Raw genomic sequence first — 24,899 nt, 5'->3', positions numbered from 1 at the left:
CATAGCATTGAAGGACATAAAATGTCATTGTGTTAGCCATGGGGCAGGAGCGTCAGGCAGAGACGCACCTGTGCCACTGCAGCTGGGTGGAAATGAATATGGCTAGAATATAACTAGGATAGCTTAGCTATCAAAGTAGGAAGAGGGCCGGGAGTTTGGCCTAGTGGTTAAAGTGCTTGCCTAGCATGCATGAAGACCTGAGTTCGATTCCTCGGTACCACATACATAGAAAAAAGCCGGAAGTGGTACTGAGGCTCAAGTGGTAGGGCTCTAGCCTTGAGAAAACCCAAGGACAGTGCTCAGGCCCTGAGCTCAAGCCCAGGACTGGCAAAAAAAAAAAAAAAAAAAGTAGGAAGAATGCAAATGGTGATGAAAATGTATATATTCTTTATTTTCTTCTTAAAAGTGGCACTTGTGGCTCATGTGATAGAGCTCTATCTTTGGCCAAAAAAGCTCAGGGACAGTGCCTAGGCACTGAGTCAAATGACTATAATCCTAGCTACTCAGGAGGCTGAAATCTAAGAATCAAAATAAGTCAACCTGGCTAGAAAATTTGCAAGACTTCTATCTCCAACTAACCAGCAAAAAGCTGGTAGTAGATGGGCTAGGAGTGTGGCCTAGTGATAGCATGCTTGCCTAGCATGCATGAAACCCTGGGTTCGATTCCGTGGAACCACATACACAGAAAAAGCCAGAAGTGGAGCTGTGGCTCAAGTGGCAGAGTGCTAACCTTGAGCAAAAAATGTTCAAGGAGCCAGGCACAGTGGCTCACACCTGTAATCCTAGCTACTCAGGAGGCTGAGATCTGAGGATCCAGGTTCAAAGTCAACCCCGGGCACAAAAGGACCTGAGACTCTTGTCTCCAGTTAACATCTAGAAAACAGGAAGGGTAGGGTGGTAGCCTTGAGCTGAAAAGCTCAGGGACAGTGCCCAGGCCCCAGGGTTGGGCAGTAGCCCTGAGCTGAAGAGATCAGAGACAGCACCTATGCCAAGTTCAAGCCCCATGACGACCCCCCCCCCCCAAAAAAAAGTCCAAGGACAGTGCCCAGGCCCTTAGTTCAAGCCTAAGGACTGGCAAAAAAAAAAAAAAAGAAAAAGAAATGTAGTTTGGATGGTAGAGCACTAGCCTACCTTGAGCATAGAAGGTAAGGAACAGTGTCCAGGCCCTGAATTCAAGCCCCAAGTCTCCTCCTGCATATGCACACATGTGTGCACACACACGCACACACAAACAATATGTGTACTCTGCCTTCCAGGTGCTGGCATTACCCATCAAATGAATTATTCTCCATATTTTTTGCAGTATCTGATAGAGACTTTATTTCAAATGCTTGTCTTTTCTGTTTTTGCTAGTCCTAAAGCTTGAACTCAGGGCCTGGGTACTGTCCCTGAGCTTCTTTTACTCAAGACTAGTACTCTACCACTTGAGTCATGGCACCATTTCTGGACTGTTTATATGGTACTAAAGAATCAAACCAAGGGCTACATGCATGCTAGGCAAACACTCTACCACTAAGCCATATTCCCAGCCCTCTGGTAGTCTCTTAAAAATAGTTTTGTTTTCTTATCTTGGAAACATGGAATGTTTTGATTTCTCTTTCAGTTCTCATCTTTGTGTTCTGTTCAGTTTTTATCTGGTGGTGGAATTGGCTACAACAGCAAAGCGTCATGCTGTTGGCTAGATCATACTTAGCTCCCAGGGTGCTGATGACATGATACTTCTGCAAGCATTTTCTCGGTTCTAGTGCTTACATGTACCTGAAAGTGAAGCTCAGTTTTATTTTTATAGGTAGATTATGCTCATTTGAGGGGTTGCACGCGGCTACAATGAATCTTGAAGCTTTTCAGAAATTACCGAGCCACACGCCATAGTTTAAAGTATTGACTAAATTTTGCTAGCTTTAGTCAAGTGTTTTTTCAAACCACTAGTAGTGATTCACTGATGATTTTGATTTGGGGATTTTTTTTTTATCAATTAGTAGTACAAAGTGGTTTCATTTTAATATGTCCATTTGAATTACCTTGTCCATCATTTTCCCTCCTTCTCTCTCCCCTTCCCAAATTTCCTTATTCCATTTTTGTGAATGTATGAATACATTTGACATCCATATAATTCTATTTGTCCCCTCCCATTAGTAACTACATTCTAGACAAGTATTAACTTGCTAATATTCATTCTTCTTAAAATACCTGTCAGTTATTCAAAGGAATTTCACCATAGTATCTCACATGTCTCACATGTTTTAGGTCCAGCAACCACATGTTGAAGAAAACATGACCTTTGACCTTCGACCTTCTGAACTTTGCTTAATAGGATGATTTTCAAACTATCCATTCCCTTAAAAATAACATAAGTTCATTCTTCTTTATGTCTGAATAATATTCATATGTACATATGCATGTACATGTGCACACACAGACACGCAGTTTCTTGATCCACTCAACAGTTGTGAAGCTGTTTCCATAGCTTGGATCTCATGCTTTGAACAAAGCATGTAGATGCTTCTATTGTGTCCTGACTTATATTCCTTCAGATAAATGTCCAAGAATGGCATTGCTAGATATTGTAGAGGAGGTATACATTTAGTTTGTTTTGTTTTGTCAGTCCCAGGGCTTGAACTCAGGGCCTGAGCACTGTCTTTGGGCTTTCCTCAAGGCTAGTGCTCTACCACTTGAGCCACAGCACCACTTCCGGCCTTTTATATGTATGTGGTACCAAGGAATCGAACTCGGGTCTTTGTGCATGCTCTGCAAGCACTCTTACCAGTAGGCTAAACTCCCAGCCTACATTTAGTTTTTTCAGGAATCTTTATGCTGATTTCCAAACTTGTTACACTGTTTTATAATCAATCCCACCAACAATGTATTAGAGCTCCTTTCTCCCTACACCATTTGTTATTTGTATTCATGATTATGACCATTCTGATTTGAATGAGATGAAATGTCAATGTAATTTGATTTGAATTTCCTTTATGCTGGAATATTGAAGATTTCTTATATTTACTGTTTGATGAGATGTCTGTGCAGTTCATTTGCTTACTTAATTATGTTATTGATTTTTTGGGAGTTTAGTTTTTTTGAACTCCTGTGTATTTTGTTTATTCATCCCTTGTTAGATATATAGACAACATAGATAAAGATTTTCCCCCCTTTCTGTATGCTGTTTTTCACCCTCGTGTCTATATCTTTTGTTGTCTTCATCTTTTAGCTTGAAGCAGTCCCATTTGTAAATCTTTATTCCCATTTGCTGAGCTACTGGAGTTCCACTCAGGAAGTTACTGCCTATCCCAATAAGTTCTAGAGTTTTCTTAGTTCTTTTCTGTAGTAGTTCCAAACTTTCAGGACTTACATTAAGATCCTTGATCTACTTTGAATTGATGTTAGTAAAGGGGAGAGGTAGAGGTCCAGTTTCAGTATTCTGCATGTGGAAATCCAGTATTCCCAGCACCATTTGTTAAAGAGGCTATCTTTTCTCTAATATACATTTTAGGCTTCTTTGTCAAAAATCAATTGGCTGAAGCTGGGAGCAGTAGCTCACACCTGTAATCCTAACTGCTCAGGAGGCTGAGATCTGAGGATTATGGTTCAAAGCCAGTGTGGCACTAAAGTCTGTGATACTTTTATCTCCAATTAACCACCAGAAAACTGGAAGTGGTGCTGTGGTTCAATGGGTAGGGCGATAGCCTTGACCGGAACAGCTCAGGGACGGCGCCCAGGCCTAGTTCGAGCCTAATGACCCACAAAAAAAAAAAAGGGATGTTAGTGGATTTTCTGCTCAGGCCCTGAGTTCAGTCCCCAGGACTGTCAAACAAAACAAAACAGTTACCATCAAGGAACATAAATTATTAGGAAATATCAATACCAAAAAAATAGAAAAAGATTACTTTTTACACCGTGATAACAATTCTTATGTATTACAATGGCATTGTGTTGAACCTGTTTACTCACATATATATACATACACATTTGGACAAAAACTTTTAAGGTGTGCTTAGGTTAAAAAATTTTTTAGAATTCCAATGGCAAAAGATATTTTTGCCCACTGCATGAAAAAAACAAATGGACAATACCAAGCAAAATACAAGGCAAAAGTTAGGATTTAAACAACTAACAGATTCTCTGTGCTTAAACAAACATTGATAAAAAGGACAGAAAACCTTTAAAGCAATGTTGATAATGAGGCAAATTAGTATATGGATTGATCTTTTCACACCTAGAAGCATGAAGAGGAGTAAGCTTGATGGAGGGTGGGGAGATAGCAGAAAAACCCACCATGTGTCTCCACGATCTGTAAAGAGAATGGGGTTGGGACAAAACTGGCTTCTAAGGAGAGGAGGCCTAAGAGTAGGAAAGGGGGGTCTCTGGAGTGGAGGTAAAGGAGGGCTTGGGGGTGAGGGACTCGGACCTCTAGCCATTTTGTTGGAGGTTTAACCTATAGACATTTTAAGAGGAGGATGTGACACAATGAAGACACTGAGAGGGAATGTTTGAGCAATTGAGTAGAAAACTCTGATAGGAGGTAAGAGGGAGGGATTTTTCCTTCTGTAGTCTCCTAAAGAAGTTTGCTCTTAAGAGAGAAATTAAGAATCGAGATTCTAAAATGAGTGGACTAGGGAAAGAGAAAAGGAATGGATTGTCACGATGGCAAAATGGATAGGTTTGTTTGGGTAGGTCATCTAACTGCTCCCATGCTTAGAGTAGACAGTTTTCACTTAGAGAATCCAAACAAGCTGCAGAGAGGAAAAATGTAGTTACAAGAGCTAAGATGGAGAAACAGACTTGGACTTATGGAACTGCTGATCCAGGATGGCTAGCCTTTCAGAGGGAACCTAGAGGGAGAGCCCCTGGGACCCTGCTTGCATCTCACTCTCAAGGGCCCAAGCAGTAGAGCTGTCAGCTGGAATGGAGGCAATGTAATGGTAAATGGAAGGGACCCAGTTACTCCTGGCACTTCTGTCTTGTCCCGGGTCTCAGCACCATATGTTAGAAAATGGAGGAGAATGGAAGGAAACAGGTTGGACTCAAATCTTCCACAGGCAAGGAGTGTTTATTAAAATAGAGTAGCTGCTAGGGACACAGTCTTCCTGCAGGCTTGGAGACATGTGTCCGAGCTGGGAAAAGAGCTGGGTTTTATGGGGTCTGAGCAAGGAGGCAAAGGTGAATACAAAAGCCATTAGGTCAGTGGGGGTAGGGACTTTTCTGTTGGGCCCATGCTGGGATGTTTACAGTCGGACTTAGATATATTGCACTGCTGGAGTCAGGTACTCTTACATGTATTGCCTGCCTGGTATCTCTGTTCACCTAGGAAAACAGCAGGGAGCCAGGCGCAGTGGCTCATGCCTGTAACCCTAGCTACTCAGGAAGCTGAGATCTGAGGATCTCAGTTCAAACCCAGCCCAGGCACTACAAGTCCATGAGACTTTTATCTCCAGTTAACTACCAGAAAACTGGAAGTGGTGCTGTGGCTCAAGAAGTAGGGCAGTAGCCTTGAACTGAAGAGCTCAGGGACAATGCCCAGACCCCAAGTTCAAGTCCGACTGACAAACAAACCAGGAGGAGTCAGTCCTTCACCCAGGCCCTGAATTCAATCCCCAGGATCAACATTTTTAAAAAAATTTTTTTAAAAATTTAAAATGTTAGTTGAAGCTAATAGCTGTAAATCCTATTATTAGCCTACAAAATTCCTGACTTGGCCAAAGTTCTCAGAGTAAACCCAGAAAAAAAAGAAACTGATGTTCTACAAGCAAACCAAGCTTACCAATTAGAGTTGTTATCTATTGACTCATTTAGCAAATTTTGTATTTGCCACATACTTGTGCATTGACAGGTATTGTACTACAGTCAAAGAAGAACACCAATCCTTTTCTGTAGAGTGGTGTATTGACTAAACAAGAGATAAGAACCAGAGTGAATAAAGTTTATAACAAACATTCTAAATGGGATGCTAGGACTTGAAGGTGAGAAAGCTAAGGGAAGTGAGAGTGGGAATATGAACTTGAGGTTAGTTAACATATTTGAGAAGCTCACTGAAGAGGGATGTAAAAAGCCAGAAATCATTTTCCAAGTCACAATAAATATAAGCATCTTTGTTCAAGAAATAACAAGGTTGGATGGGTCATGTCTTTAATCTCAGCACTTGGTAGGTTTGAGGCAAGAAGATTGGGAGTTTGAAACCAGCCTGGGCTACCTAATGAGATCCAGAAAACAAAAACTATGGAGATTAGTGTAATTAGTATGAGTTAGGGAGAGGAGAGGACGGTGAAATAACAGTAGGCATTATGTAGGGTTGAAACCTTGGATTTGAATTCAATGGAATGGCTTGACTTTCATCTCTGAGTGACTCAGAAGTCAGCTCTGGAGGGTTTTTCACAGAGTGATGATAGAACCTGACTTGGTTTAACAAAACCACCCTACTGGCCCCGTGGAAAAGACAGATGAGTTGAAGGAGGGAGTACTTTTCTGTTTACATTCCGTGAGGAAGTGCGGACTGGAAGGAGAAACTTAGGAGACATCAGTGAATGGATTATAATGAAGGCCATAAGTTTAGTTTATCGAGAAAGTTAGTGTATCTACCTGATGCTAAACACTTGACATTGCATTGGGCTGGGAGTGTGACCTAGTGGTAGAGTGTCTAGCATGCATGCAGCCCTGGGTTTGATTCCTCAGTACCCTATACACAGAAAAGGTCAGAAATGATACTGTGGAGAGGGCTAGTCTTGAGAATGCTCAAGGATAGTGCCTAGGCCCTGAGTTCAAGCCCCAGGACTGGCAAAAAAAAATTAAAAAAAAAAAAAGACACTTCACTATATACATTTGATAGTGTTTTTGCCTTCAGGATGCCAAAATACAGGCCTGGTGCCTGTGGCTCACACCTGTAATCCTAACTACTCAGGAGGCTAAGGATTCAAGTTTGAAGTCAATCTAGGTAGGAAAGCCTATGAGATGCTTATCTCTAATTAACCAGCCAAAAGCCAGAAGAGGAGTTGTGGCTCAGGTAGTAAAGCCACCAGCCTTGAGTAAAAAATCTAAGCAAAGCCCTGATTTCTATCTCTGGTTCCACCTCTCCTACCTCCTCCCCCCCCCCCCCAAAAAAAGACAAAATAAATTTAAAAGTAAAAGAAACTTGCTAAATAAGATAGTGTGGTGAATTGAGATTTCCAGCCTAATCTCCAATTCTAAAGTCCTCTTTATAAGCACTGTTTGATTGTGTTTATCCTTTGAATATGATTTTCCCTGGTGATGAGTTGCTGGTAGACTTATTTTTTCAAATGAAGATAGTAAAACCAGCTTAGGACAAAGTTGTCAAAATGATTCCACTGAAACCATAGAGACTTTGTCTTGTTTTTGTATGTTTTGAGCTGTCACTTAGTCCTCCTTTGAGTCTCAGTCCTTTCCTGTAAAACAGGAATATTTATAATTTTCTCAGAGTTTCAGGGAGAGTAAGAGAATGCAATCTGGTGTTCTTACTCATATGTACTGTGTTTAAATGTAGGTGAGTTTTCATAACGGAAGCACTGTGACTTGTGGCTACACACTTCAAGAATTAACCCATTAGGAAATGGATCCACCCTGCTTGTTAAGTGAGAAAGAACACGATCCTGAACCTCAGAAGAGCTTAAAAGAAACCCAACAGACAGATGATGAGGATGCTGAACTGGTGTTTGTTGGGGTAGAACATGTAAATGAAGATTCAGAGCTGATCTTTGTTGGAGTAACTTCAAATTCCAAACCAATCATCTCAAACATTTTGAACAGAGTAACCCCAGGTTCTTGCTCAAGAAGAAAAAAGTCTGGTCGCCTTAGAAAAAACTGTACTTACCGATCACAGCCTACAAGTCGGATGGTGCCTAAAGCAGGAACAGCTTCTCTCTCTGAATCTAGGTCAACTGATAGTCCTGTTCTTATTGAGCCTTTGTCCAGTGCTGATAAAAACGACCCAACACTGGCTTCTCCTTCTGAATCAAGATCAACAGATAGCCCCATTATTATTGAACATTTGTGTAATCCTGAAGATAAAAGTAATTCACCACAAGAATCTTTATCTGAATCAAGATCAACTGATAGTCCTATTATTTTGGAGCCTTTGTCTAAATCTGATTATGGAAACAATTCACAAGTTGTGCCTATTTCCACCTCAGAGTTACATTCTCCTTTGGTTACATTCACAAACTCATGGCATCAGCCTGTTATAGCAACACTTTTTGTAAAAGATGTGAATGAAAGTCTTTGTGTAACAAAGCAACATTCTACTTCTGATGTCAGTAGCATAAACCCCCAAATGCTTGAGTGCAGTGATGGACACATAGGGGGATATTCTTCAGCTTCGTCTCAGTCTGGTACTTTTCATACAGTGAATCCTCACCAGATTCCACCCTCAAATGGTATTCCAGCTTCAGTAAACCAGGTTCAGACTGGAGTACTTTTTCCAACAGCTTTTCCAAAAGACAATGTCTATTGCAAGCCTCTGCTTGATAATGAATTAGCCAAAACAGACTTTTCAAACCTTGCAAGTCCAGACAAGACCTTTGATCCCAATAAAGGGAATCTGATTGTGTTACTTAGGGACTTCTATTATGGAGAGCACAAAGGAGACTGGCAGCCCAAACCGAAGACTTACACAACCTTTAAATGCCTCAGCTGTTTGAAAGTTCTAAAAAATGTGAAGTTTATGAATCATGTGAAACGCCATTTGGAATTTGAGAAGCAGCGGAGTGACAGCTGGGAAAACCCTACCACCTGCCCTCACTGCCACCGGCAGTTCCCTACTCCCTTCCAGCTGGAACGGCACATTGACAATGTGCACACCATGCAGGAGTTACCTACGGTCTGCAGAATCTGTGAGTTGTCATTTGAAACCGACCAGGTTCTCTTAGAACACATGAAAGATAATCATAAGCCTGGGGAACTGCCCTATGTGTGCCAGGTTTGCAATTACAGGTCATCGATCTTTGCCGATGTGGAAACACATTTTAGAAAGTGCCATGCAAACACCAAGAACTTGCTTTGTCCTTTTTGTCTCAAAGTTTTCAAAGCTGCAACACCATATATGGGTCATTACAGGGGACATTGGGAACGGAGTATTCACCAGTGTTCTAAATGCCGGTTGCAGTTTTTAACTTTCAAGGAGAAAATGGAGCATAAGACTCGGTATCACCAAATGTTTAAGAAGCCAAAGCAACTGGAAGGATTGCCTCCTGAGACAAAAGTTGTGATTCAAGTGTCCCTGGGACCTGTTCAGCCAGGATCAGACAAAGTAGCATCCATCACTGTGAACACCACTGATTCAGAACCATCTTCTCCCAGTCCTAAAAGTTAAAGTTAAAAAGCAAAATATTAACTCCAGTGTTGGTTAACCAAAAGCAAATATTCCCATCTAAATAACTCCCTTAGGGGGAAAAAATACAAAGCATATATTATTTAATAGCACCAAAAATGTGAAACTAGTATTTACTTGAGGTGTTTTTTTTTTCCTTTCCTTTAAATTCATGATAATACAATTTATTTTATTTTCCAGTGCTGGGTATGAATCTAGAGCCTTGTTACATGCTAGGCAAGTGCTCTACCACTGAGCCACATGCCCAGTCTCTGCAACCATTGTCTGATTTAATTTTGAGGTGTTACGTAAGATATATTACTTGACTTTCATGTGAATTATCTGGTTTAATACACGAAAGGTGCCTGTGTATGTTTGAGTGAGAGGGTAAACCTATTTATTTTGTTTTGGTATTTCATGCTCCTAAGCTGTAACACACTTGTCTGCATAGGGAAACTTTTTTAGATTTTTCTTTTTTTAAAGATTGGATTTTATTTTCACGTTTTCTTGTGTATTACAGATTTCATTATTTAACGCTAGTCAAAGTGCCTCTTCTTTGCTGGCATAAAAGTCATTGAATTCTAAGAGTCCATATTGGATTGAGGGAGAAGCCATGCTATGAATGGCGATAAGGCACACAGAGGTTAGTCAAGGGGAAAGCAATGGCTCCTTCAGTCAGCTGAGAAATAGGCACCCATTCACTCCAGTCTTACAGATAAAGCAGAGGAAACACTGCCTCACAGTGCCTCTGCCTATTGGAAGAACATCTCAGGAAGCAAAACCTTTCTTGTAAAGTGCTTGCTTTGGTGAAGATCCTCTTACCGTCTGCTTAGCTTCCTATAAAGAAACAGCACTAAGTAATTAATAGAATGGAAAGTGGTGATGGTGGACTTTCTTTGGAGCGATTGGATTTTTTTCTGTCCTTTCCCTTTAGCTAGCTATTAGTGGAGAATGAATTGCACTTTCCTCTTTAAGCCACAATGTTAGGTTTTCCTGGGAATGAAGTCTTGGTACTTATAGTTTGAAAGGCATTGGACCCATAGTTTAATGGCAGAGGGCCAAGTAAATGGTATCTGTCTTAGTTCATGGCCTGGTCTAAATTTAGTTCTAATGCTGTTAAGCTGTAATGGGTGCTTGCCAAGAATCAAAAGTGCAGTGGAGAAAAATAGTTCAGAGCTGATTCAGATTAAACTCATTATACGGCCTTTACTTACATTTCAATAAGTGTTTACCTTACTAGGTTAATTGAACACATGAAACTTCGTATTTTAATATCTTATGGAAGTGACTGTATGACAAAGAATAAGGTTTTTTCCTTTTTTACTTATAATTTCCCAATTGCTCGTACTAATACTTTTAAGATCTTACTTGAAGCACTCCAGTGTGCAAGAAACATCCCCTGTATTGTTGACTCTTAAGTCTTGATAAGTACCATGGTTTAGAGTTATCATCCATTATCTAATAAATGGTACTATTTGGTATGTCATACACTGTGGAGGGACTTTTTCTCCTCACTGCCACTATCCCCAAAGCCTCTGTCACAGAACTGTAGAATACCCTCTGCGTGTTCATTCCTGAACACTTGCCACTTTACCTGCTTCTGTGAATTCTCAGGGTTGCCTTCCCTGAGCCTAATCTAGTGCCATCCATTGTTCCTCTGTCCCCAACACAGATTCTTGTCAACCTGTGTTAATCAGTTGAGGAATCTTAGCATCCTGATTTTAAATATAGGTCTGGAAAGAAATCTCCATTTTCCTTCATTCTCTGTAAAAAGTACCTTACTTCACACCTCTGCACTCCAGAGGCTGAGGCAGGAGGAGCATGGGTTCTAGGCCTGCCTAGCTACTTAGTGAGACGCTGTCTCAACAACAGTAACTCTAGAATACCCACACACAACAGTTTACTCTCCCTACTCCTTTCTTCACTCTTCAACCTAGTTAAATTTTCCTAAGCTGTCATAGAAAGCTGGGTTGAATCATCTGGCCTTCTCATTCCTGTTGAAAATGAGGGCCTAGGAAGTATTTATTGGCTCCATGCTTGATTGATTTTTCACCTTGAACATTTTACTAGGCCTTGTCAATTGGTTTGTTTAGGCCAAGATATAGTGCCAAAATTCTACCCCAACCCTTCCTTCAGGTGCAGAAAAGTGAGGGGAGGAGGGAAGGCCTTCTATTTGTTTGGGTAGAAACTCCCACTGTGTATAAAGAGATTGCAGACTTTTCTATAGTCTTGTTTCTATTGTAAAGAAAGGAAACGTTTAATGATCGCTTTGTGTTGAGTTCTTTTCACCAAAGCATGCTCCTAAGGAGTAGAAATTCTCGTTGCTACTTACATACTCAATACTCACACTACATGTTCCAGTGCTCTAGCCCCTGCCCACTTCCTCTCTTTCTCACCCTCGAACTTTTCCCTGCCATGGTCTCCATCAATGCATTATTTTCATATCCTGGCCTTTCTTATTCCTCAAGTAAGTTACATTTTTTTCTCATCCAAAGGCTGCAGAAGCCATTCTCTCCTAGAATGTCCCTCCCTTAGGCCTGCATGGCTTGCTACCTCACCGTCGACTCATTACGCTTCACCAAAGTTCTTAGAGTAACTAGAAACCTCCCCTGCTTTTTAATCCTTTCTTAAGTCTTCTCTTTAAAGGCAGTTTACGTCTCCCACTCCTGTCCAGCCGAGTGTTAAGATATTCACAGGAATTCTGGGCAGGAATGATCACGAAGGGCTTTGCATCCGTCTTGGAATTGAGCTAGCTTGAGTCCATTTCTGTGCCTACACCAAAAGAAAATTAATATTGTGACCCGAGTCTTGCAAGAGCTGTTATTTTTTTTGATTGATAGTTCTCTATTTTTAAAAGCAATGTCACTTTGTTTTGTTGGTAGATATATTGAATATCAGTGAGTAGTCCAGATTACTATTTTATTACCCTTTATGAACTTCCTTGTCTATTTTGCTGCTTGTTGTTCCAAACAAAACTTATTTTGTTAATGCCAGAAGATGTGAACAAGATAGCAATTATAGTAATAAAATGTTTGTGAAAAAAAGTTTTTTGCTGTATTGTCCTAAGGTTAATAACATGAAACTTTTTTAGTTGTATTTTAATTTGTGTTTAACATCTCTTGCCGGTTGTTTATTTTTGGCCTTATTTTATTGAGTAGAACTTCTAAATAATGATGTGTATGATGGAATTAATGGGCTTCTTGTTCTTGATTTGAAAGAGAAATTATTTCCTAGTAAAGCTAATGTATATATTGTGTAAAGAATCTGCTCCATTTTTTACAGTCCTTAAAGAGAATTATTTTGTTTAATTGATTTTTTTTAACTTACACTGAGATAACTATTTACTTTTTCTTTACTACCCCAAGGTTTGTCTTGACTGCATTCATAACTTTCCTATTAGAAACCTTCTTTGGTGCAGTAGTATTTTGTGGCTAAAAAATTAAAGATAGGCTGGGGTGCCAGTGGCTCACACCTGTAATTCTAGTTATCAGGCTGAGATCTGTGGATCATGGTTCAATGTTGGCTCAGGCAAAGAAAGCCCGTGAGATTTTTTTTTTTATTGTCGGAGTAATGTATAGAGGGGTTACAGTTACATTCTCCAGATAGTAGGTGCATTACTTCTCACACTGATCCCTTTCTCATGTTTTTGTCCCCCCACCCCCTCCCAAGCTGGTGAGACTCTATCTCCAGTTAACCATCAGAAAGACAGGATGTGGCTCAAAGTGGTGTAGACTAACCTTGAGTTAAAGAACTCAAGGACAGCACCTAGGCCCAGAGTTCAGGCTCACGACTGGTAGAAAAGGAAGGAAGGAAGGAAGGAAGGAAGGAAGGAAGGAAGGAAGGAAGGAAGGAAGGAAGGAAGGAAGGAAGGAAGGAAGGAAGGAAGGAAGGAAGGGAAGGGAAGGGAAGGGAAGGGAAGGGAAGGAAGGAAGAAAGGAAGAAAGAAAGAAAGAAAGAAAAGAAAGGAGGAAAGGAAGGGAGGGAGAGATAAACCAAATGGCACCAGAACATTGCAAGCTGCAGTCTATATCAAGTCCACTGACATCCTGTTACCCAAAGGGAACAAACACATGATCAAATGAACAGAAAGTAAAATGGGATGAACCCCAGTTGAATGGATCTGATAATTAGCTACTCTGCTATTAACAGGGCATATTGCTATGCCTAGAATAAATAGTTAAAAATATGCTCTGCTAGGGCTAAGGATGTAGCTCTGTTGTTTAGCACTTTCCTATCATGTACACACATTCTCTCTGGAAATATAGGTTAGGATTTGCTTGGTGTTTGGGCTCAGCATATGGTTCTACCTAGAACTTCCTTTGCTTGGAAAAAGCAACATGAGCAAGGGAATTGGTGAAACTCCACTTGGAGGTTCTGGTATCCTGCAGTGATTTCTTTGCAGTAATGACAACATTACATACCAATTCTCACATTTAGCACTTGGCCTTGTGAAAAAAATTCACCCTCCCAGTTAAATTCTCCACACCATACAGGTATGATTCCCATATCTGTTAAAAAATGTTTATAATATGTCTTCTATTTCATGCTGGATGCTGGTGGCTTACCCCTATAATCCTAGCTACACAAGGGGCTGAGATCTGAAGATCACAGTTCAAAGCCAGCCTGGGAAGAAATGTTCCATTGAGACTCTCATCTCCAATTAACCACTCAAAAATTAGAAGTGGTGCTGTGGCTCAGTGGATAGAGGACTAGCCTTGAGCACAGAGGGGCTCAAAGACAGCCCATACCCTGAGTTCAAGCCTCACAACTGACCAAATAAATAATAATAATAATAATAATGTCTTCTGTCTAATTCTAGCCCAGCCTGCTTCATTCTATTTGCTTTTTTCATGAATTCTTCCTCTTAGAGTGAGAAAATTATCTCCCATTGGCAATAGTCTTCCTTATTATTTGCTAATTTCTCATAGCCAAGGGCTAAGCCTAGTATACAGTTTTCCTAATTGCTAACTCATACTATTTTGTATAAATTAAGGTTGTTCAGTCTGTGGTAGTACTCAGCCTCAGGTCCAGCCCCTGGTGTGTCCTGTAACAAGCCTAAGGAGCAGAGGGAGACCCTGAGTGTTTAGTGTGGCCTCATCCAGTATTCTGAGGAAAAGAGGTATGGATAATGACCCGACCGTTGATCTTCCTCCATATGACATAATCACTATTTGGGCTTTTTTTTTTTGCCAGTCCTGGGGCTTGAACTCAGGGCCTGAGCACTGTCCTTGGGCTTTCTCAAGGTTATCACTCCACCACTTGAGCCACAGCGCCACTTCCAGCTTTTTCTATGTATGTAGTACTGAGGAATCTAATCCAGGTCTTTATGCATGCTAGGCAAGCACTCTACCAGTAGGCCAAACGCCTGGCCCCATAATCACTATTTTATAGTGAGTTTTTGGTGCTGTGAAACCCCTGAGATACAAGATTGGTTTAGGGGTCATAATTTCAGAAGTCCCTATGGTCAGTTGGCTTCATTGTTCTTGGATCTATAATGAAGGAAGCTGCTGGAAAGCAAGGACATAACTTACTTCCACTAGGACCTAATACCTAACATTTCCATTGACTCCCAGGGATGCTACAGGATGATAAGCACTGCTTTAATACGTGACATTTTGAGGGACACTCCAGATTCACACCGTAACACTTAAGTCATCATAGCCTGAGTATTTTCAAACAACATCCTCAAATATGGAGGATTCAGTAACTATGCTAGAGGGATGGATCACTGCTAAGACGAGTCGAAAATCTCCAGTGAGATTTAGGAAAGGATTCCAATCTACCATCCAGTATCCCAAGGACCCACTGAGGCCACAGCTAACATTGAGCCCCCTATTGGCTCTTGTTTTTGCTCTTGAATCTCCTGATGGGATTTCAGTGTGGTTCAAGTATGCTCTCTTCCACTTCTCAACCCAATTTGATCTCTGAGTTTTATGAAGGAGCCTTTTATACAGGGACATTAAATTCAAAATGCTTTAAATCAGAAGCCCTGAATTTCAGACTATTTACTCTGAGGGAATGTGCAATGTCTCCTGGTGGCATGCTTGAGAGAATGTCGTTGGTGGTTAGAAACAGGAAGGGTGAGTCATCTTTTTCTGTGTGTGTGTGTGTGTGTGTGTGTGTGTGTGTGTGTGTGTGTGTGTGTGTGTGCATGTGCCCATGGGGGCTCGTGTGTCCTGTGGCATGAACTCAGGCACTGCCCCTGAGCTTTTTGGCTAAAGGACAGTACTTTACTACTTGAGCACCACAGATCTGCCTCTGGCTTTTGAGTAGTTCATTGGAAATAAGAGTCTTATGGACTTTCCTGACCAGGCTGTCTTTGAATAGCAATCCTCAGCCTCCTGAGTAGCATTACAGGCGTGCAATTTGTTTATCTTCTTTTGAAAAATAATTGTTTGGGTTGATTTTCCAGTTTAATGAGATAATAATGATTGGCTACTGACTTCTGGAGTTCCCGTAGAAAAGCCCAGCCATGGTGTAATTAGCACACATCTGTTTTTTCAGGAGTGTTCGCCAAAAGGCAGTTTTACAGCTCTCATGACTCCTAACACCCTGTTGTGGGAAGGGTTTTTGTAAGATTCCTTCCCAGGCTATTCATCTACAGGTCAGGTCCCAGCTGCCAAATTTGCAGTGGTCACTTGGGAAACTTGGACCTGCAAAACATTCTGCAGCTGTTACTTGCTTTCTCAGATAATCACCCACAGTGCCTTCTAGTGTCCACATGAGGAATACCAGTGAGGAAGAAGTCATTCCTACAGATTTGCAACTCAGTGCCCTTAGGTCTAGAATTTTACTATGATTCTCTAGGAGGAAACTGGATGGAGAAATTTTGGGAAGAAGAGGGCAGAACAAACCACCATTTATCTTCTTTTTACTCCCATGTTTTTATTAACATCAGTTAATTGTACAAGGCTATTTCATTTAGCCATGCTCCTATATGCCTATAATATACCTTAATTGAACATATCTCCTCTGTCGCTCTCCTTTATCTTTACTCTATTCCCAAACAAAACGTGGCTTTGCATGTCATCTTTGTACAGAGACATGCTAATCTCTTTTTTTAAGTACAGATATATTGTAGTTTTCTTTGGTGGCTCGCTAAAATACGGGTGTGTGTGTGTGTGTGTGTGTGTGTGTGTGTGTGTGTGTGTTCTGAGTCCTATGGCCTCAGTGGCAGGACTGAGTACACCATAGCTTCAAAGCACTTCTCTGTTCCCCTAAAAGCTCCTCTGTGCCAGATAGAAAACTATTCCCAGAGATAATAAATGAGCTTCCAGAAGTGGCATAAGTCTACAGTGCTAAATGTACATTTCCCCTTGGTGGCTGGGATGTGAGATGCAATATGTTGTCTTAACTCTGGGGCAGTTGTACTATCGTTGTGTACTAAGGTCCCAAGGAACTTCCTTAGTATGGCAAACCTCTCAAACCTCAGCAGTTGTCTCCTAGGTACAGCACTTATTATGTCAAGGTCTATACTGTACTTGATACCACTTCATCTGGTTTCATTAGTGTGATACCTATAATAACCTGCCGAATTGTTTTCTTTTTATTGTAAAAAAAAATGCTTGACCACCTGCTAGTGGTTAGGACCAGCTGTGTGTGGTTTCATCCTTTGGTTATTGACTGTGGGCATCATGGTGACATCATAGGGTGATGACTACATGAGGTTATGATCATCAGCGTGTGGTGTTTACCTTTAAAAGCGCATCTCCACTGAAGCTAGGAGCTGCTGTGCTGCTATTAAACTCACGCTTAGCTCAGTTTACTGAGTGTTGGTAGCTCTATTGCTGGGGGGGTTCAAGGCCCTCCAAAATGGCTTGGATATCACATTGAAGGCCCCAGCGAGATCCCAGCCTCAGGCCTTGATCTCAGGAAGCGTGGGATAAGTGAGCTCTGACCTTTCAAAAGGGGTGGCTATTGAGAGATATTTCTCTCAGCCTTGGAGAAGGGTGGTAGCTTTTCCCAGATGGATAACTTCCCATGGTCAATGTTAAGCAGGAGTCTGTCTAAAATCGTCTAGAGGTGAGTGCTTTGTGTACTTACTGACAGACTGGTGAGAGTCTAGTGTCCTGTCCACCCGCTGAAACAGACTAGTGAGCATCTTGTGTTATGTGGACTGGTCAACACAGACTGGTATGTGCCTGCCTTGGTTAGTTTCATGACTGTATGCCCCAACTTCAGGTGCTGGTAAGACATTACCCCATCTGGTATGGACCAACTGAACCAGGTTGACACCAGTTGAAGCAGACTGGTGAGCATCCTGTATTCTGTATACTGGCCTAAAAAGGCCAGTGTGTGCCAATTTTGGGTAGGGTCGCAGGTGAGCTGGATGCAGCTATACACACAGACCTCAGATGGTGGTGGTGGGATGTCACCCCATCTGGTATGGACCAACTGAGACAGGTTGGCACCAGTTGAAATACACTGGTGAGTGTTTTATGTTCTGTGTACCAAATGATCCCAAATTGAACCCAAACTGGACCAGAACTGGACAAGGACAGGTGAGTGCTGGCTTTGGGTAAGTTTTGAGTGCCACCCCTGGCTTGTCTATGTGGCCACTTGTTTGTTTATTCCTTGTCTCTGTGTGCAGCTGTTTGCATTTACCAACAGGACAACATGGACCAATCAACATCAGTTTCTACCCCAGGTGGAATTAATGCTTGAACGTTTTTCTCATTTCAGGAATAGAGCCAGTAATCATGGGCCATCTCTGGGCTCTGTGAGCTTGAATGGCAGGAGTTCAGTGAAAACTGGCCGTCTGAAGGTTCTTTAATGTGCCCTGTAATGCAGTTCATAGGATCCTCTTTGGGGGGCCTGGTTACCCAAACCAGATCCCAGTTCTTCAGAAACACAGGAACCTCAAGGATGACATATCTCCTCCTTTTCTGAGAAACCTTGGGCTTTAGTTTAATTCCTTGAGTCTATTTTCTCATTAACCCACTTGGGAAGATTGTCAGAGCAGCTTTTACAGATCCTCTTTATCTCCAAGGAGTGGGATCGGAGCCATCAGGTGGCTTCAAAGCTGCAGGCCACAATCATCTTCCAGATGGAAACCAGCGTGACGTCTGCCTTTGGCAAAAGCCAGTCAGCTCATCTGAGTTGAAGATTTGCAACTCAGTTCCCTGAGGTCTAGCGTTTTAGTTGTCTCAGAATATCAGTTTACTACCTGTGGTTCTCCAGAAGGAAACTGGATGGAGAAATTTTTGGAAGAAAAGGGCAGAGCAAACCATCATTTATCTTTTTACCATTTATCTTCTTTACCTTCCAATGGACAGACTCAGAAGGCAGCTTCTCCAGCCAGCTAACCCAGACAAGGCTTCTGCAAGGTTTTAAGAATTCCCCAACGCTTTGATGAAGTCCCAAGTCAAGACCTGGCAGCCTTTCCCACTGACCTTTCCCACTGACCAGCCTGAAGTAGCTCTCTTGCCATATGTTGATGACCTCCTACTGGCAGCCTCAAGCAGGGAGGCTTGTGAGGAGGCCACCTGGAACGTGGCTCAAGGAGCTTGAACATTCGGGCTACCAGGTACCAGTTAAGAAAGTACAACTTCGTATATCCCAGGCTATGAGTTGAAAGGGGAACAGTGAACCCTGTCCAAGAGAGAATTGAAACCATTTTAAAGGCAACTGAAAATAAAAAAAAGTCAGCGAATTCCTTGGGCAGCAGGATGCTGATGATTTTGCTGAAGTATAAACCTTTGTATGTGGCTACCGCTGAGGGGGATACTCCCCTAAACTGGGGAGAAGAGCAAGAACAGGCCTTTGACTCATTAAAGCAGACCCTGAAACCAATGCCACCAGCCTTGGCCCTTCCCAACTCTCCAGTGTTCTGTCTCTTAGCATAGGAGAAAAGCTAAAGAGGTGCTGACAACCCTGGAGGACTAGCCCCAGGCCCCACGCAGGGCACCTCTGCCCAGAAAGCAGAACTGATTGCCCTAAGTCAAGTTCTAAGAGAGGCGAAAGGAAAGACTATAAATATCTTCACAGACAACAGATAGGCTTTTGCCTCCGCTCATGTCCATGAGGCATTATAGAAAGAAAAATCCTATTAACCTCAGCAGGTAAATAGTGTGGCAGAGATCTGGGCAGTGTTGGATGAAGTCCGGCTCCCCCGAAAGGTGGCCATTATACATTGCCCAGTTCCCAAAGGAATGATTCCCTGGAGGAAAGGGGAAACAAGGCTGCTGATGAAGCAGCCAGGCTGGCAGCAAAAGGAGAGGTGAAGCCTATTGACCTTTTAGTCATGACCCCTCTTCCAGAATTCTCAAAAGCCTGCTTACTCAAATGAGTAACCTATGGGTGGAAGAACAGATGCTTCTAAACATCCTGCCCTCAGATTGGAAGACATTAGAAGACCAAAGAATGTTCATTCCTCTTGCATTAGGAAAACAACTTGCAACAAACCTATGGGAGAAACAGAGCTTCAACTATTGTCATAAACCTACTTTGTTCCCCACCAGAAAAATCGTGTGCAAGACCAGGAGCATGGCCTAGTGGTAGAGTGCTTGCCTAGCATGCATGATGCCCTGGGTTTGATTCCTCAGTACCACATACACAGAAAAAGCTGGAAGTGATGCTGTGGCTTAAGTGGTAGAGCACTAACCTTGAACAAAAAAAGCTCAAGGACAATGCTCAGGAAAATACAATTTACCACAAAAGGGTAAATGTGTAAATTTAAGCTACAAAAAGAAATCCGGTTTGGGTGTTTAAAAGATTTTTTATTTGCAAATTGAGATCTGAAATTTAAAGCATAAAATTGTTTACACTGTAATCATGTTATCTGGCTTAGAAAAAAGCATCAGGGAATTAGGGATTTATTTCCATTGGCTAACATGTGGGGACAAGTATTGTTAGGAAAATGAAGGAAAAAAGAAGGAAACAGGCTGGACTTGACCTTCCACAGGCTAGGACTGTTTATTTCCATAGAGCAGCAAGGGTCACAACCTTCCCTCAGGCTTGGAGATAGTGTGTCTGAGCTTGAAACAGGAGTTGGGTTTCTATAAGCAAGGAGGCAGAAGTGAATGAAAAAGTCACTAGGTAAAGGGACATGCAGGGCTTTTTGATGGGCCCATGGTGATTAGCACTTACTTTGGTGGCTTGCCTGATGTCTGTGTACACCTGGGAAAACGGGGTAGGGTCAGGCCTTCAAGTATTAGAAATTTAAATGTGAAGGTTTAGTATCAGAAACTTTGCCTGTTTGGTCTATCCAAAACCACTTGGGTATTTAAGTCAAGTATCAAAAGAAAGGGACAAGGAAAACTTAGGCGTCCACTCACGGTGGAAGAGAACAAGCTAGCATGAAAATGGTTCATCTAAACTTAGTCGGATGGGCCTAGTGGACCATCCTGTCTCTTTTCCTTGCAGACTGACCCTGGAAACCTGATTGGCATTTCTAAAAATTGCCCCTTAGAAAACTTTAAAAGAGGGTTAAAAAAGGTTTATCTGTGTGATGTAATTTGGTTTCAATACCATTTTGTTAATTGGATGTATTTAAAAGAAGTATATGCTAAGTCTGGAATTCTTGGGACAGGGCTAGTGCTTGTAATTCTTGCAGTAAGAAAAAACTGTCATTCCAGTTCCGAAGGTTTCTAGGAGTTAAAAGCAGACTGCAAAAAGAAATTCTTATTTTAAAATGGGTGGCTCTAAGGCAAGAGGCTGGGCCTACTGCCTCCAGGCTTCAAATGGTTTTTCAAATTAAAGTAAAAGATGAAGTAGTAAAATAAGTAAAGGTAAGCAAAAATAGGCTAAGGCTAGAGGTTCCTGACTAGGGAGTGTCAACCCCCAGAGTCAGCTGGAAGAAGTTATAGAAGATGAATCTTCGCCCATTAACCCATCAGTGAAGGAACCAGTCATTTTTGAAAAAAAGAGGCAGGATAGAATAAAGGAAAAATGCAAGAGGAAACAATGATAATTGGCATGAGTCTTCATTTTTTGTGTTAGCCTTGAGGCACTATCCTGGTTATAGCTTGGACCGGTCCTATTGTCTTTTTTTTTTTTTTGGCTAGTCCCAGGGCTTGAACTTGGGGCCTGAGCACTGTTCTTGGGCTTTCTCAAAGCTATTTCTCTATTACTTGAGTCACAGCACCACTTGTGGCTTTTTCTGTGTATGTGGTACTGAGGAATTGAGCCCACGGCTTCATGCATGCTAGGCAAGCACTTTACCAGTAAGCCATGCTCCTGACCCCTATTGTCTTCTATCAAAGATTTGTTTATCAGCCCATGTGATGGCTCTCACCCCTTAATCCTAGCTACTCCTCGGGCTGAGATCTGAGGATCAAGGTTCAGCCAGCCTGGGCACAAAAGGACCTGAGAGACTCTTATCTCCAAGTAACCTCTGGAAAACAGGAAGTGGGGCTTGGCCCAAGGGGAGGGCGATAGCCTTGAGCTGAAGAGCTCAGGGACAATGCCCAGGCTGAGTTCAAGCCCCATGACCCACAAAAAGATTTGATTATCTACAAAGAAGGAGTTGGGATGTAATAATCTGGTAAGCTTAGCTGCCAAATGTTGGTTTTGTTTTTGTAAAAATGCTTGACCTGTTCAACCACCTGCATTTGATTTCATCCTTGTGGATATTGGTCATCATAAGGTGACCGCCTGTGTGCAGTTATGATCACCTGTGTGTGGGTGTTTACCTTTAAAAGCTCTGCCCCACTGAAATGTGGGCCTGCTCTGCTCTCTATCAGCCGGAAGGGGTAGCTGTGCTGCTATTAAACTGACTCCTAGCTCGGTTCACTGAGTGTTGATGGGGGTTCAGGGTCCTCTAAAATGGTGGGATATTATACTCTTTCAGATTTTCAACTGCCTTTTCATTCTGCTGGGCATTGGTGACTCATGTCTGTAATCCTAGCTACTCGGGAGGCTGAGATCTGAGGATCGCAGTTCAAAGTCAGCCTGGGAAAGAAAGTCCATTGAAGATTATTATCTTCAGTAAATGATCATAAAAGCCACAAATGGAACTGGTTCAAGTGGTAGAGCACTAGCCTTGGGCAAAAGAAGCTCTTGAGTGCAAGCCACGGGACTGGCAAAAAAAAAAAACCAAAAAACAAATGTATTTTGTGTGAGATATCTGTAGTGACTATATGCCAGTGACTTTCCTTCTAACAATCTACACATAAACATTTTATTGGGGAGCAGAGTGTCGGGCCCCACCCAAGGCCTACTGATTCAGAATCCATATTTTATCAGATTCCAGGGGATCCTTGTACACACAGACTGCTGGGATGCACTGGCCTGAGCTGTGACTTTGGTTATGAATTGTATCTCATGCCTCAGCTTATTCTGCTTCCTACCAACTTGTCCACGAAACTACCTGTTTTCCATTTTGGGGAAAGAGTTTAGGTATTATGAAAGCATGGCTCCTTTTTCATCTTATCAAGTGGTCCTCTGGTTAGGTGTGACAGAGCAGGTGGCATGTTTGGATTCAGGGTGGCCCAGCAAAGTGGAGTCCTGTCTGTCACTGCTTGGTGCTGCTCACACCTTCTTGGGCACTGATTTGCACTCTCCCGTTGGTTTCAAGTGGGGCTGTAAGATTAGCTCCTCATTAGACCCCACTGACAACTGTGGGGGGGGGCATTTTAAGATTATGTACATCTTCTTTGCTTCTATAAAATAGTCATGGAAGCTCAACTCGTTGGCATCTCAACCTCTAGCCTCACTGGCATCAGGATAGGAGGGGACAGTTGGAATGCCAACTCCTTTGCCTCCATCCTCTTACCCAGGTACTGTTAGGACCAGGTAGGAGCCATAGTCCTTGGACTCTTCCATCCAGCTGAGGGATGGGGATCTTCAGGTTCTGCTGGGCATGGCAAAATCATGGAAAGAGTATTGGACTATTGGTGATTATTAGGCCTGTCTAGCACTGCTTTGCTCAGTTTTGTTGATACTAAGGCTCAGCTTGTCACCGAATCCAGTGTCATGATCCTAGCCGGCATAGTCTATCTGCCTCTGCTAGGCAGAGAAGCCTTTGAAGGGTTAGAGTTTGAGGACCTTTAGTGCTTGGTTTGTATTGGGTGGGTGCTGTCAAGACATTTTTTTCTTGTTATGCTTCCAGATTTTTTGGATAGAGGACAGAAATTTTTCTTTTGGCGGTGATTTTTTTTTTCTAATCCTAGAGCTTGAACTCAAGGCCTGGGTACTGTTGTTGAGCTTTTTTAAGGCTAGCACTATACCACTTGAGCCACAGTATCACTTCCAGCTTTTTCTGCATATGTGATACCAAGGAATAGAACCCAGGGCTTCATGCATGCTAGGCAAGCATTCTACCACTAGGCCATATTTCCAGCCCCGGTAGTGATGTTCTTTAGCATGTTGTCCAATAATGAAAAGCAGGGGCCCTCATTCCTGTGCCAAGTTTTGAGAACTATAGTGTGTCCTCCTGCCTCATTTTTATCCTGGAATTGTCTCTTCCCTTTCCTCCACTTCCTCCTTCATAGCAGTAGTTGGGCTTGCAATTGGGGCCTCCTGCTCTCACTTGGCTTTTTCACTTGAATCTGCCATGCTTTATCACTTGAGTTTATGCCTCCACTTTCAGTTGTTTGCTGGTTAAATGGAGATGAGAGCCTTACCTTTTCTGCTTGGGTTGGCTTCAACCCATAACCTGTAGACCTCAGTCTCTTGAGTAGCTAGGATTGCAAATGGGCGCCACCTGGAAGTCAGAATCCGTTGTTGGACCAGATGGTATAAATATTGGTTTTGATAGTCCCAGAACTGGAGCCACAGATTAAAATCACTGTGCCACCAACATTGATGAGACTGTTCCTGAGTCAGTACACCCTGGATGTGACTCAGATGAGAGACCCAATGGTCCCAAGAATCTGGGACAGGATGTCACTGTGGACTTCCTTACCCTGAGCCCAGAAATTTATCCCCCCTAACCTGATGTGCTCTGATGCACAATCATCTCTGTTCTTAATGTTTTATTCCAGCAAGCAGACTTCTGATTCTGGTTATCTGACTCAGTAGACAGGGGATGTTTCAGAGATACCATAGCGGATGAAGTGGCTCCACAAACTTGGAGCTATCACCAGGTAGGATACAAGAGGACATGGGCTTCAGTGCTTCTCTTTCTCTTTCCTACCCCAGAGAGTATACTGTAGCCTGTGCAATAAGCCCTAGAGGAAAAAAAAAAACTTGTTTCTAGACCAGCAAATCATTCCTCCCCTACTTCCAGGGGTGTTCTTACCTATTCATCCTTGAGTTGAGCTTCCATTGCACTCCTTAGAATAGAATCTTGATGCAAACCATTTCCTTTCTCTTGCACCTTGGAAAAACGCTGCTGTGTGCCTATGCCTACCATTCCCCTCACTTCCTGTGTTCAGAAAGAAGACTTTGCAGTGCAGCTGGGCAGCCACCAGAGTTCAGATTGGTAAATTCTCAAAGTAGATTAACACTGGCTCTGCTCTCAATGGAAACATGAAATAGGAACCAGAGACCAGGTCATTGGAGAGGGTTTGACCATATCCCAACTTCTCTTACCTGCTAACCTCACTGCTTTCCAAGTCTCTACATATAGCAAAGGGATATTTCAGATGTGGGATCTACTGCATATTGGTGTGTTCTAAATTGTAGGATGTTCATATGTTCATAG

The 24,899-nt window shown here is 42.2% G+C and overlaps 1 protein-coding gene across 3 annotated transcripts in view; it reads left to right on the top strand.

Moving 5' to 3' along the window:
• Positions 1-24,899, top strand: part of Znf280b (zinc finger protein 280B) — a 71,706-nt gene that overhangs the window by 10,216 nt on the left and 36,591 nt on the right. For 2 of the 3 annotated variants that reach the window (XM_090320670.1, XM_090320671.1), the window contains one exon: positions 7,493-12,501. The exons of the other annotated variant lie outside the window; for it this stretch is intronic. In XM_090320670.1, the coding sequence (XP_090176796.1) occupies positions 7,559-9,316 (1,758 nt within the window). In that variant the 5' untranslated portion in view covers positions 7,493-7,558 and the 3' untranslated portion in view covers positions 9,317-12,501. Of the gene's footprint in view, positions 1-7,492; positions 12,502-24,899 lie in introns of those variants that run through there. 3 annotated transcript variants of the gene reach the window in all.

Source organism: Megascapheus bottae, chromosome 28 (assembly GCF_031878675.1).
Source record: "Megascapheus bottae isolate mThoBot1 chromosome 28, mThoBot2.hap1, whole genome shotgun sequence".
NCBI lineage: Eukaryota > Metazoa > Chordata > Mammalia > Rodentia > Geomyidae > Megascapheus > Megascapheus bottae.
Note: the sequence above shows the minus strand (reverse complement) of the source record. Positions and strands in the feature narration are given on the sequence as shown.